Source organism: Medicago sativa, chromosome 7 (assembly GCF_051527215.1).
Source record: "Medicago sativa cultivar Bolivia chromosome 7, Bolivia_mono, whole genome shotgun sequence".
Lineage (NCBI taxonomy): Eukaryota > Viridiplantae > Streptophyta > Magnoliopsida > Fabales > Fabaceae > Medicago > Medicago sativa.
The window spans coordinates 32049005-32063072 of record NC_140755.1 but is presented as its reverse complement, the minus strand read 5'-3'; the positions used below and the strand labels follow the sequence as shown (position 1 = coordinate 32063072).

At 34.4% G+C, this 14068-nt stretch overlaps 1 protein-coding gene across 1 annotated transcript; it reads left to right on the top strand.

Moving 5' to 3' along the window:
• The first annotated feature begins 217 nt into the window (after positions 1-217).
• Positions 218-2328, top strand: LOC146905658 (uncharacterized). Its single transcript, XM_085728599.1, has 3 exons — positions 218-1066; positions 1136-1735; positions 1822-2328. The coding sequence occupies exons 1-3, from the start codon at positions 218-220 to the stop codon at positions 2326-2328; spliced, it is 1956 nt and encodes a 651-aa protein (XP_085584725.1).
• Positions 2329-14068: the final 11740 nt, after the last annotated feature.

The window sequence follows — 14068 nt, the reverse complement described above, 5'->3', positions numbered from 1 at the left end:
TCAAGCGTCCTGGGAATTCCAGTTTTCATTGCTGAATGGCAAATAGCATCTGTCCATATTCAACTCCGAAATTCCAAGAGTGTATGCTGATTTAGGCATTGAGAAGAAGCTGTTACTGAAGATACAAAATGAGAACCTGCTCCCAAAAGGTGGTGGTGGTGATCAATCTTCATTGGGGCAGAAAGTCTTTTTACATCACTTTATTGAGCATCATAAAATGAATGTGGCTAAATACTTCTTCAAGTATATGGTTAAGGAGCTGAAGGAGAGTCAACTGAAGAAGATAGTCTGGGTTCCTTATGGGAGGCTCATATCAGAAATCCTTCATCAAGGAGGGATTCTGGACTTAATCAGTAGTGTTGAAGCTGTCTTAGATAAGTATCTTGATACTAAGACTGGGAAGTTCATCAATGTTCATACCCTCAAGCATATGAAGCTGATCAGTACTGTCACCAAACTCAAGACTAATTTGAGTGAATCCAGAGCTACATCTGATCTCATGAATGATTTTCCACCCATCTGCAAGAAGGATCCTATTGATGTTTGGATGAACTTCATCAAGGATTATTATGAGACATATAATAAGGTCATCAGGCTAGAGGATGTACCTAAAGAGATGTATTATGGTGCCCTGCCAATTGCTAAAGGTAGGAAGTCTAAGAGAAAGGCAACCACCAAAGAAGAATATTTGGAAGCTGAGCAACCTTCCAATAAGGCTAAGAAAGGGAAGGCAGCCCCTGAGAAACTCAAGATTGGTGGTTTTGGTTTACCATTAATTGAGGAAGAAGTTCAGAACCTGGACACTGATGTGATCCTAAATAGGAAGACAAGGAGTGGCAAAGCTGCTGCTTCTTCATATGTGGTTGCTCCTAATCAACCTCAAATACCTAAGAAGAAAAGGAAACCTGCAATGAGGAAGATCAAGGAATCTCCCTATGTGATTGAGGAAGAAGAAGGCGTTGAAGCCTTAACTGATCTGGTTATAAGGGAGATGAACAAGAAGAAGGCTGAAGATGCTGCTGCTGTAGCTCTTCAGAAGGACTTAGAGCTGTCAAAGCAGATTGAGGTTCCTGCATCTAGCTTTGTCAGAAAAAAAGTTGATGCTGTTGCTGCATAAGCTATTCAAGCTACTGAGGACCTTCAACAACAAGTGACATTAGAAGCAGAGAACTTGTTGATAGTTGTAAGCAGTTCTGAAGATGTTCAGAAGGTTTTTGTTGCTGAGCCAGAAGCAGTATTCAATGTAGCATCAGATTCATCCTCCCTATCCTTATCCTTATCATCATCATCATCTACTGATTCTGATGATATACTTATAGGACAACATTACCCAAAACTTACAAAAATCCAATCAACAACAACCAAGATCTACAAAAAGCCCTCTCAGACAATTAATTTTGAACCTATGGCTCCTCTCATTTATGAGAAAATAGGTGAAATGTCTGTGAGAAGAAACCAAATCTGTGAAAGATTACCCCTCAATCACCCTCTCCAACCTCAAATTATCCAACCCCTCAACATGGTTGTACCTGGTGAGGTTAGTACAAACTCAGAAAGAACCTCTGAAATAGCTTATGAGGCAGTTGCTAATGAAGAAGTCATTTCAGAAAGCCCCCAACAACAACCACTTGAACCACAAATGGCCCCTTCAACTAGCTCTAGCCAAATCTTATCTGAACAAACCGTTCCTGTGCAAACAACCTTCATTCAACCTTCCCGACAATTGACCATTCCAGTTTCTGAACAAACTCAACCCCACCTCCAAATCAGATTCAAACTCTTAGTGTTTCTGATCAACCATCAACTTCATCTGACATTCAGATTCTTGAACAACAACCTTTAGACATCCTGGAATCTGACTACATTGAATCTGAGTTACTCAAGATCAGCTCAGAAATGCAATCTCTAGTGCAACTAAGAAGAGTTCCAACATTGTCTGTTGTCTATGAGGACCGTTGGATATCCTTGAAGAGCAAAGCTTCTGAACTGATAGATGATGTGAGCAAGAAATGTCTGAGGATCCAAGCTGCTGCAGTAAGAAGATATTTGCGGCATATGCATTTAGCTGAGCAAGCTAGAGGTCCAATTCTGTTGCTAGCAAATGAACCCTTCTATCCAGAATTAGAGTATGTATCAAGAGAAGCAAAGGTGTACAAGATGCTAAAGCAGAAAATAGTAAAACAACAGCCTAGAGAAGATTCTCTCCTTCAGAGGCAGTTAGCTCTTGAGGAAACGGTTAAGAAACAAGATGAGCTCATGAAGAAGCAATCTGAGGAGATGGCTCGCATGATGGCATTGATTCAACAACAACAAAAACCCAACCCTTAGATGCACACCATGTTGTTTAGTTTCTTTAGTGTTTTTGCTGCTATCTTTTATGCTTCTGAACTTTATCTTAGCTTTGAACTCTTTTTGCTTCTGATTAATATTGATTATCATCTCTTGTTTATATACTTTTCTTAAGATATGCTCTGATTTACTTTGATTTTATATTTTTAAGATGGTTAATATGTTCTGATTATGTGCTTATAGTGCTATGAACCTTTACTCTATGTTTTTCTCATCTCTTCTTTTTATTTAATTTCTTTTTGCTAATGACAAAAGGGGGAGTATATGTAATAGTATTTAAAGGCTCCGAGCCCCATTAATGATATTTGAAAATTATTTTGAAAAACTTCTATCATTCTTACCTGAAAGGTATAAGCTCTGAACGTAAGAAGGAGTATCAAATTTCAAATAAAATTAATTGAACCATTCTTCTTATCTATAATCTACTTCTTTTCATTATTGAAATATTATTGTGCAATAAAATAATTTAATTAACCTGGATAGGACTTAAGGGGAGCTTACAAACCTCCCCTTAAAGACTATCAGACTCAGGGGGAGTCAGAGCTTACAAACCTCAGATTCTGAGCTTACAAACCTCAGAACCCCAAAGTCAACTTATGAATTAGATTAACAACAATTGATCAAATTTTAAATACTATTGTTTGTCATCATCAAAAAGGGGGAGATTGTTGGAACAAAATGTGTTTAATAAGAAACCTTTAGAGTTTTGATGATAACAAGGTATTAAAAATTGTCAATTGGACTAGCTAATATTTGTTCAAGTGTATAGGACCATAGTTAAAAATTTACATCATATAAAGGTTCTGAAGAACAAAAGAGAGCTAAGGAATCAAGAAAAGGAAGCTTTAAAGCGTCTGAAGATAAGTGCTCCTGAATACAAAAAGTGCTCCTGAAGACAAAGTGCTCCTGAAGATGATGACGTCATCAGAAGCTGAAGTTCATCACAAGTAAGTTACTTAGAAGCGACTTTATCAGAAGCTGATAATCACCAGAAGTTGAAGATTCAAGAATTAACATTTCAAAAGTTGTCTATTGGAATCGAAAGGAATGCAGAAGACTGGGAATGCAACGCAACAATCATTTTTGTGAAGATTTGATGGCATTGGATGCTTATCTTCAAAGAGAGTTGAAAAAGTACAAACTGTACGAAGTGTACAACCACTATCCCCACTACTCTGCAGTGTCCACGCTACAAGACAAGAAAACAGCTCCAGAATACAGCTACGCCTGCAAAGATGTTCCTTCACAATAGGAATAGATTTCAAATTGGTTCTTCATAGGACAACAACCAAATCAGGCAAAAGATCATTGATGATTGATCAAAGCTTCAACAACGACTCTTTTGATGTGCTGACAATTTCACAACGTCTCTTTCACACCTCTTTATAAAGGAGTGAAGACTCAGAGATTGGTAATGCTGAACACAAGACTCAACAACATTTTACAAGTGCCAAAACTCTGCTGAAATTGTTCTGCATTCACTTAGAATTTCTGTTTCTCAAAGTTCATATCTTAGAAATTCTTAAGTCTTAGAGTCTTATCTGATTTGTATTGTGAGCACCTCTGATTGTATATCAAGTGTTCAAACTCAAACATCTTTCTGTGTAATTTTGTTTGTTTAGAAGTCTCTTGCAGTTGTGCTTGAGCATAGAAGTCTCTTGCAGTTGTGCTTGAGCATAGAAGTCTCTTGATTGTGTTCTTGAGCATAGGAAGACTCTTGCAAAGTGTGCTTGAGCAAAGGAAGTCTCTTGCTGTGTGCTTGAGCAATTGTAATCAGATATTAAATTTTAGTGAAATCTCCTTGGAAGTGCAAGGGAGACTGGACTACTTCCGGATTGTGGAAGGAACCAGTATAATTGTTTTGTGTATTTCTTCTTCTCTCTATCTGTTTTTATCTGCTGCATTTAGATTCTGAATATCACTTCAGAAGCTGTCTCACTTAGCTTCTGACCAGTGTGCTTCACTTTAGGAAAAACGAAGAAAAATCAAACACAATTCAACCCCCCTTCTTGTGTTTTTCTCACCTTCAGATGGATGGGAAAATAAATTAATCAATAATTGGTTGAAATGAATGGGTGATTCACTAATTTATAAAATAAATTGAAAGAATTATGTACATAAAATATGTTACCAACCATTTACTTTGCTTTCTAGCACTGATATGAATTGCTTTCTTTGACCACTCAAACTTATCCCACTCACTAACCCGGCCATCATAGATGAATAACGCAATGGTGAAGTTTTCTGAGAACTGTAATAATGTTAAGACCAAGAGTTATACAATAAGAAAAATAAATTAAAAAGATTAGCACATGTTAATAATAACAAATTAGAAAAAAACAAATTAGAAAGATCAACAAAATTAATTAATGCAGGGTTGAAAGAGAAATGAAACCTTTCTTACTGCAGCATCAATATTGTCTCTCTGGTCATAACCAACGGTAAAAGTAACTAGATACATTGGTCTGATAGTTAGGTCCTATAAGTGCCACCTCAATCAAGAAAAGAGTCAAATTAGAGAATATGCAATTGTAACTCATAATTTGTCCATAATCTAAGAAAAAAGATTATTCGGTATGCAAAGAACTCATAATTTATTCTAGCTTATGCAGCTTAATATCATGAGTCTAACTTGTTTTGTAACAATTTTTTTGTCTATTTTGAGTTAGGAACTACATACATGTGAACTTCAATTCATTATGGTTCTAGAGAAACTGCCAAGTTTTAACAAATGAATCACCATGTAGTTTCTCTAGTACGATAGTGAATTGAAGTTTACATATATGCAGTTTTGGCGAACCATAGTTTGAATCCTATGAAAATGACGTCCATATTCAACATTTAGTAGTGTCCATTGTCCAACGAGCTTTAAACAATGTTGAGTCACACTTTTTTTTTCCCTCAATGTTAGTGCACTACAAAATTATTTGTTATCTATGTAGCCTTGACACTCCGGGTTGAAATTGTGTCAAGTGTCCAACACTAACATAAAACTTACGTATATAGTTACATTCAATCCACTTCATTTTCTCAAATATTACCATTGTGAGTGTTCATGTCGTGTTTAGCGTCCGCCTTTCTTAAATTCCATTTTGATTCTTTGGAAAAAGATAGGTAGACACCTTTTTTTATACACCTCTCGTGTACATCTCATGTGATAGGGGTATTTTAGTAATTTCACATCACATCATCACCCTTTTTCATCTCTTCTTTCAATGTTTTTGCCACATGTCACAAATGTGTGTGGGTGTAAAAGGGTGTATGCCACCTAAGGTGGTTCATGTATAAGAGCTCTTATTCTTTATAACTTATTATTCATTCTCCTACACAAAAGCTAATTTAATTCACTTTCTGAGTAATCGTTCAATATTTTGATACAACGTAGTAAGAAATTATACATTTAACTATGTTTGTTTGTGACAAATAATAGTTTTATTTTAAATTAAAATGCAGATTTTTCATTAAGGTAATGTGAATTTGCATACCTGATGTGGTTGACCCCATAACCGACGAAGATATAAATCTGATTGTGATTCAACAATTCTAGGAGGTAGCCTTTCAGCTCCTCGAGGGTTTGTAGGTACCCAAATCCACATCATAATAAAATGTACCTATTTATTTATAAATGCAACATTCTAATGTTTGAAATGATATACAATGCAGTAATACTATTAGTTGTGATTTTAAATTGAATTCCACAATTGCAGTCAATATAAAAGGTTTTGATGTTCCACAATGACATTAAAACACAATTTTGACTGCATTTTGCCACAATATAAAGATTTGCAGTGTAACAAGAATCACAACTGAAAACTATGCTACTAGTAATACACTAATGCGACATCGCTTTCTAATATTCTCTTTAATACTAATTCATGTAGGTCTTATTTCTTATGTTTTTTTTTTTTTTTTTTTTTTTTAGAATTAGCAAAATTTATTCACAACGAGCGCAAGTAAGTAACACAACTAAAACTCGCGATCAGCAATAGCAATTACAAGAGGCACAGATAGACAATAAACCCCAAAAACACAACAGCAGACCGAAAATCATGAGGCTAGCGCATATACCGAACAGCAGTACAACAGTACACCAGAACTGCATACAGCACCACATACCCCAGCCTCAACCTCCGCAATACCGAAACATCCCCATTAACACATGAGACACTCTCTTGGGCACCAACACCATTCATAAAACAAACTTGCCGGCACCTTCAAACGACTCAACATCCACGTCCACGACAAAACCTTAATCGCCTCCGCTATATCCGTCGCCCCAAAAATTAAATTGTTAAAAATGCGATCATTTCTCGCCCTCCAAATACTCCAAACCGTGGCATACCCAAATCAACATGTACGCTTTACAAACCTTCTTATTTGTCTAGGCCCCGTTCCAACCTTCTTATTTATTATGTTTTGGGATACATTTTCAAAAAAGCGGGATGTGCGCATGAATTTCGATCAATGATAAAAATTATCGACCAAGTGCGCTAGAAATTATTTTTCTACCAAGATATGTTGAATATTTTCATCAAATAAAGTTAAAAAAAAGGGCAAACCGGTGCACTGAAGCTCCGCATACGCAGGGTCCGGGAAGGGGTCCCACAATTTGGTGTATTGTACGCAGCCTTACCCTGTTTTTACACAAGAGGCTGTTTCCAGGACTTGAACCCGTGACCTTACAGTCACATGACAACAACTTTACCAGTTGCGCCAAGGTTACCCCTCTCATCAAATAAAGTTATGATGAAAAGGAAAAAAAAAAAAAAGAGTATAGAACCATACCTTTGTCTTCTCATCGACTTTGGGAAGCTCATTGTACAAGTTTCTATCACCTCTAAAGGAAGCCAAAGCATCCCAAATAGAATTGGTTTGAATTTTGGAGTACTTATCCTCAACATATGTGAGATCAATGGACGGGAATAGGCTTGATGGGAGATTCATCTGACAAATAATATATATTGCATGAAAACATAATTCACACTGTTAGAGTAATTAAATGAAATGCCATAATGATATGTATATATGGTGCAAGATTACAAACCTTAGTCAATGATATTGTTGGAAATGATACTCCTACAAAGAAGCCAAAAACAACTCCAACAATGGCTGCTATTATGAACTTCATTGCTTCATTAGGTTTTTTAATATTTCCACTGCAGGACAAAACATAAATTTGTTATATTACTTACATGCAAATTTCTTTGCTACTTCTATTTTTTGTTTTTTTTTTCAAGTGAGAAAGAAGGAGTAACATATATTCATGTCATACCTTCTTGTTGGAGTTCCCATTGTACGATCAATATCTTTTGAGGTAGGCACTCATTGACTATATGCAATATGCCTTTTCGAAGGAATCTTATATATGCATCCAAATAATCACCCCTGAAAATCTTATACATGTAAATAGGGCCGTCTTAAACAATCCGGAGGCCTTAATGCGATCTTAAAAATTGGCTCCTCCAATAAAAAAACATACTAAAAACTCTCCAATTGTAAAACCATTTGAGATCACAAGAAATTGAAAACATGAACCATAACTGTCTCTATTTCAACAGCCATCAGAAGTAGAAAATTGAATAATAAAAAATCTACAATAACCATGATGTAAACCCTATTTTCAAATCAACCTTTCCAATTGTTTTAATTTTCTAAAAAATTATAATTGAATAATGAAAATTTGAATGTAAACATCATCGATGGAAAAAAGTAAAAATTACCTTCCGTGAATTTTTTTATCAAGAATTTGATAAAACAACTTCTGTGAATTCTTTGGAATGTGAAGTTACACAGGCGGCAGGCATACGGTATGCAGTTATGCTTTATTTTGTTGTTAGATTGATAGTGCGATGAGGCAACTGCTTCTTGATGAGGCCGAAATTACAGAAGACTCAGCAACCCTAAATCAAGAGTATCTCTATCTACAATATAAACAAATCATGTTTCAAAAAAAAAAAAAAAAAAATATAAACAAATCAAATCTTCCCTATTATAAAGTACATGTGGCTTTGCTATAGACTATGAATATGAGCTTTCAAATCTCCTCATATCTCTCCTTTTTCGTCGCTTGAAAATGGAAACGTCATGAATTTGTGGTAACTGTTATCAATCATTAAAAATCACACCATATCAATTAAATTAATTTTACATAATTCTATTTTTTTTTATTCAAACAAAATTGGCAGCATATAATGTCAATTCCTCGGACAATCCTTTCTAAGCTTCATTCCTCAGGCTGCAACTTATTTTAGTTTTGAGCTTCATTCTATAATCAATATATAATATAATGAATGAAAATTCTTATGGTAGAAGATGAGTTTGAGTACAAGAATGCTTTTATGAATTCAATTGTGATATCCATTAGAGAGATATATGTGAGCAAGCATGCTTATTTTTTGACAAAATTATTTTTTTGTCCCTTAAAAAAAAACATTTTTTTTTTGACAAAAAAATTATTTTTGGCACGGGGTTTTAGGCTAATAAGAAAACATGGAGGCCCCTTCAAAAAAAAAGAAAACATGGATGTGGTATTTATGAATCCTGATTTTATTTAATTTTTTTCTTTTAACATTTACGATTCATGTGTATTAAAAAATGATTTTAATTGGTTGACAATTTAAAGAAACTTTACACCGACAAAACATTTTAATTAAACTCTAAAAAATTATATAAAACAACAGTTAAAATGAAATAATCAAAAATTTATTTGTTAAAGATTTGTTTGAGTGTTCCGCATATTTACGGCACACTTTTCTTTGGATGTTGCTACTAAAGTCTCCTAGCCTAGCATTCCTTGTGCTAGCTAGGATTCTTTACGTTTTGAATAAAATTTCATTTTAGATTCTTAAAAAAAAACTCTACAATACATTCAAATCCATTTAATGGAAAAATAATTTTCACAACAAAACAGTAGTATAATGGGAATATATTCACAGCAGATTAATTGCCCATAAATAGGAATATGATTATAGTTGGAACAATCAAATTAAAATATTACATTGTTATAAACTCATGGAAATACCGCTTGCCGATTGACCTTTTAATCTTTAGTTTATATATCAACTCTTTTAGCTAGCCGATTGACTCTTTCAAAAATAAAAAATGACATTGTTTTAAACTAAAACCCATTGACCCGTGTGTTACAAAAGAACAAATATAGCGCAAATATGAAAGTAAATACTTTACTTGAACCGAAAAATAATATAATTCAATTCATAAAATAAATTGCCACAAACGTTTTTAATGTACCATATTAAACAATTTCCATGACATCAAACCTGTTAGGGTAACATAACATATAAATTTAATGGCGTAGTTTATTGAAGAAAAGAAAATCCAACGTCTGTCGACATAAAAATAGTACCGATATGCAATAACAACAATACTACAAAACAAAGTGCTACACATTACGGAAAACTTCTCTATAGACCACATTTGATATCACATCAGTATCTTGACTGTCCTCATCATTGATCAATATCATAAAACCATCCCGTGAAGTAACCCTCAATATTGCGACGTACAATTGTCCATGTGAAAAAACAGGAGACGGTAGATAGATACCAACATTTTTCAAAGACTGACCCTGACTCTTGTTAATAGTCATTGCAAATGAGACATACAATGGAAACTGCCTTCGTTTAAACTAAAAAATGAAATTATATTTGGATAAGATTTAGATACCTAGACACAACGCTTTTGCAAGTTGTGCACTTACGACAACGAAGCGTTCCATTGTCAACAGTGACCAATGAAGCACAGTGGGTACATGATCGAAAGTACCACTCAACCCCAGTTTTGATCTCACATATAGTGGCAAGTACCGTACCTTGACACACCTGTAAAAAATTCACCGTCTTTTGCATATAAATTTTGAACATAAATATCAATGATGAATCCAAAACAATATTTAAAAATTTCTAAAATAGACAACTACCTGAGTTGACTCAATCATATATACTTTCGATTGTCATTCTCTTGGTGTTGAGCAAGTCATCTGACAGAGATGCAGAGCAGTTTGTGGAAATCTGGCTAACACTTTGGGTCAATTGGAGCGATGCATTTTTCATGCTGATAAAAGTATACCAATGCCATTAAAAGAATGAAACTCAAGTAGCACAAAGCATAAAAATCACGACAATTAAAGAATGTCAAGCTCCATCTTATATATATATATATATATATATCTATATATATATATATATATATATATATATATATATATATATATATATATATATATATATATATATATATAAACAAACCATATTGAAAGAATGAATGTCTCTCTAATTGATTTACTTAAAATAAATAAAAAATATCATTTAATGAGAGATATAGTAAAAAGTAGTGAGTGAATTCTACTACTAAGTAGATCTTACCACTATTTATTAGTTACATCTGTTCTAAATTTACACCTGTTCTAAATTTACACACTACTTTCTATAAGAATTTACACAATAGAATTTACACCTGTTCTAAGTGTTTAAGGTCATAAATTTTTAGTTTCTACTTTATACAAAAAGTAAATGCTTACCCTGCCATGTAAGCAACAACATCACGTAAATCGCCATTAAGTATCAGCTTAGTCCCAAAAAACGCATTAGCAATTCCCATTGCACCTAGTTTTAACAAATTGAACAGCAAGTGAGCATTATTTGCTATTTCATGGGTGGATATTAATAGAAAGTATAAACTAAAAAAATATGAAATACCCAAATATTTGTGTGTCTTGCAAAACTGCAATATCAATACAGCAGGCGAAGAGTTGTCGTGGTCAGCATAAAAGCTCACAATTTTGTCAGCATGTTCACCCCAAATAGAGCAATCCATACAATTGTTTCTGTAATCAAATATTAGGTAAATCAATGCATCCACACAATGTTTATCAAAATTATATTACATGAATGAGACACAAATAAAAAGATAAAGCTTACTCAGATCTTGCAAAGTGAGATCAATCATTTTGCTCTTCCTGCCCTCCTTTTCAGTTTCCCTTACATCACCCCTTTCAATTACACGACCAATAACATCTGATATTATGTATAGAAAAGTAAAAACAATTGTAAGAATTTTCTTAAGTAGTGCAGAGAGTGATAACTAATGTACAACACACATTCATAATCGAAGTCTTACCAGCAGATGTGTCCTCGACATTTGAAGAGAGAATTTCACTGAATGACATGAACTCAAAAACATTGATAGGAAGATTAGGCAAGTCTTTTTTTGGTAAAACTTGAGTTGTGCATTGTTCCAAGCTTGTATTTGTGCGAAGTTATCTTATATGGACCTTCATTAAAACCGATGATTGCGTTGTGAAGTTGATATGTACCCCTTCCTCAACCATTGACCTGAACTTTGCCACCAAATCTTTTCTAATTGTGGTGTGGATACATCCACCCTATATATGACAACAACAGTAGGAAATATGTGGTTAAAATAATAATAAACTTAAAAGAGGCGCCTTTGACAATTCCATCTAAAAAAGAAAGAAGAAGCACCTAACTGCTCTTATTGCATATATTGTATATTGTATATATTTTTAAAACTTGCAGCATGTTAAATCGAACCTAATCTAACTAACTTATGTCATATTCAACTCAATTATGTTGGAACAACATGTGTTTAAACAATTAACCTTTGAGAGTTTTGATGATAACAAGGTATTAAAAATTGTCAATTTGACTAGCTAATATTTGTTCAAGTGTACAAGACCATAGACAAAATTTGACATCACATATAGGTTCTGAAGAACAAAAAAGAGCCTAGAAATCAACAAAATTGAAGCTTAAAGCATCTGAAGAGAATGCGCTCCTGAAGACAAAAGTGCTCCTGAAGACAAAGGTGCTCCTGATGACGTCATCAGAAGCTGAAGTTCATCAGAAGCAACCTCATTAGAAGCTAAAAAACACCAGAAGCTGAAATTCATCATATGGAAGAATTAAATATTCAAAAGTTGTTCAATGGATTCGAAAGCCATCCAGAAGACTGGGAATACAAAGCAACAGTCATTTTGAAAGGATTTGAAGGCATTGGATGCTTATCTTCAAAAAGCGTTGACAAAGTACAATTGTACGAAGTGTACAACCACTACCTCCACTACTCTGCATTGTCTCTGATACAAGACAAGAAAACAGCTCTGTCTGCAATAATGTTCCTTCACAGTGGGAATGAATTTGAAATTGATCCTTCATAGGACAACAACCATATCAGGCAAAAGATCATTGATGATTGATCAAAGCTTCAAACGACTCTTTTTGATGTGCTGGCAATTTCACAACGTCTCTTTCACACCTCTATATAAAGGAGTGAAGACTTAGAGTTTGGTATCAGACTCAACAACAATTTACAAGTACCAAAACTCTGCTGAAATTGTTCTGCATTCAAAGTTCTCTTAGAATTTCTGTTTTCAAGTTTATATCTTAGAAATTCTAGAGTCTTAATACCCTGTATCTGATTTGTATTGTGAGCACCTCTGATTGTATATCAAGTGTTCAGCCTCAAACATTTTTCTGTGTAATTTTGTTTGATTAGAAGTCTCTTGCAGTTGTGCTTGAGCAATAGAAGTCTCTTGATTGTGTTCAGGAGCATAGGAAGTCTCTTGCTTGTGTGCTTGAGCAATTTGAAGTCTCTTGCTAGTTGTAGCAGTGAGCAGTTGTAATCAGATATTACATTTTAGTGAACTCTCCTTGGAAGTGCAAGGGGGACAGGACTACTTCTGGTTTATGGAAGGAACCTGTATAATTGCTTTATGTCTTTCTTCTTCTCTCTCTCTCTCTCTCTCTCTCTCTCTCTCTCTCTCTCTCTCTCTCTGTTTTATCCGCTGCATCTTAGTTCTGATTTTCACTTTAGAAGCAGTTCTCACTTTGCTTTTGATCAGTGTTTTCAGCTTATCATAGAAAAATCTAACACAATTCAACCCCCTTCTTGTGTTTTTCTCACCTTCAATTGGTATCTAGAGCCTTGGTCTGTTGTCTTAACACTTAACAGTGTAGCAGAAAAAGATCTGAGAAAAACATGTCTGGTGAATCTTCCAGTTCTGGATCTAGCAACAATAACAATGTTGTTCCATATGATTATGAGAGCAAGAAATCCAACTTTGGAAAGATTCCTAAGTTCAATGGAAATACTGAAGAATTTTCTTGGTGAAAAACCAACTTCTACAACTATGTCGTGGGTTTAGATGAAGAACTATGGGACATACTTGAAGATGGTGTTGGTGACCTGGTCCTTAATGAAGAAGGAGTTGTTGTTGATAGAAAGAAACATCCTCCTGCTTTAAAGAAACTTTACAAGAAGCATCATATTATCAGAGGAGCGCTTGTCAATGCTATACCTAAAGCAGAGTATATGAAGGTGAGTGATAAATCCACTGCTAAAGCAATGTTTGCTTCTCTCTGTTCTAACTATGAAGGCAGCAAGAAAGTCAAGGAAGCAAAAGCTCTTATGGTTGTACATCAGTATGAGTTGTTCAAGATGAAGGATGATGAAACTATTGAGGAGATGTACTCAAGGTTTCAAACCTTAGCCTCTGGACTACAAATACTGAAGAAGAGTTATGTTGCTTCTGATCATGTCAGCAAGATACTAAGAAGCTTGTCTGTTAGATGGAGACCAAAGGTTACTGCTACTGAGGAAGCTAAAGATTTAAACACTCTAAGTGTTGAAGATCTTCTCAGCTCTCTTAAAGTTCATGAGATTATTCTTAATGAACATGAAC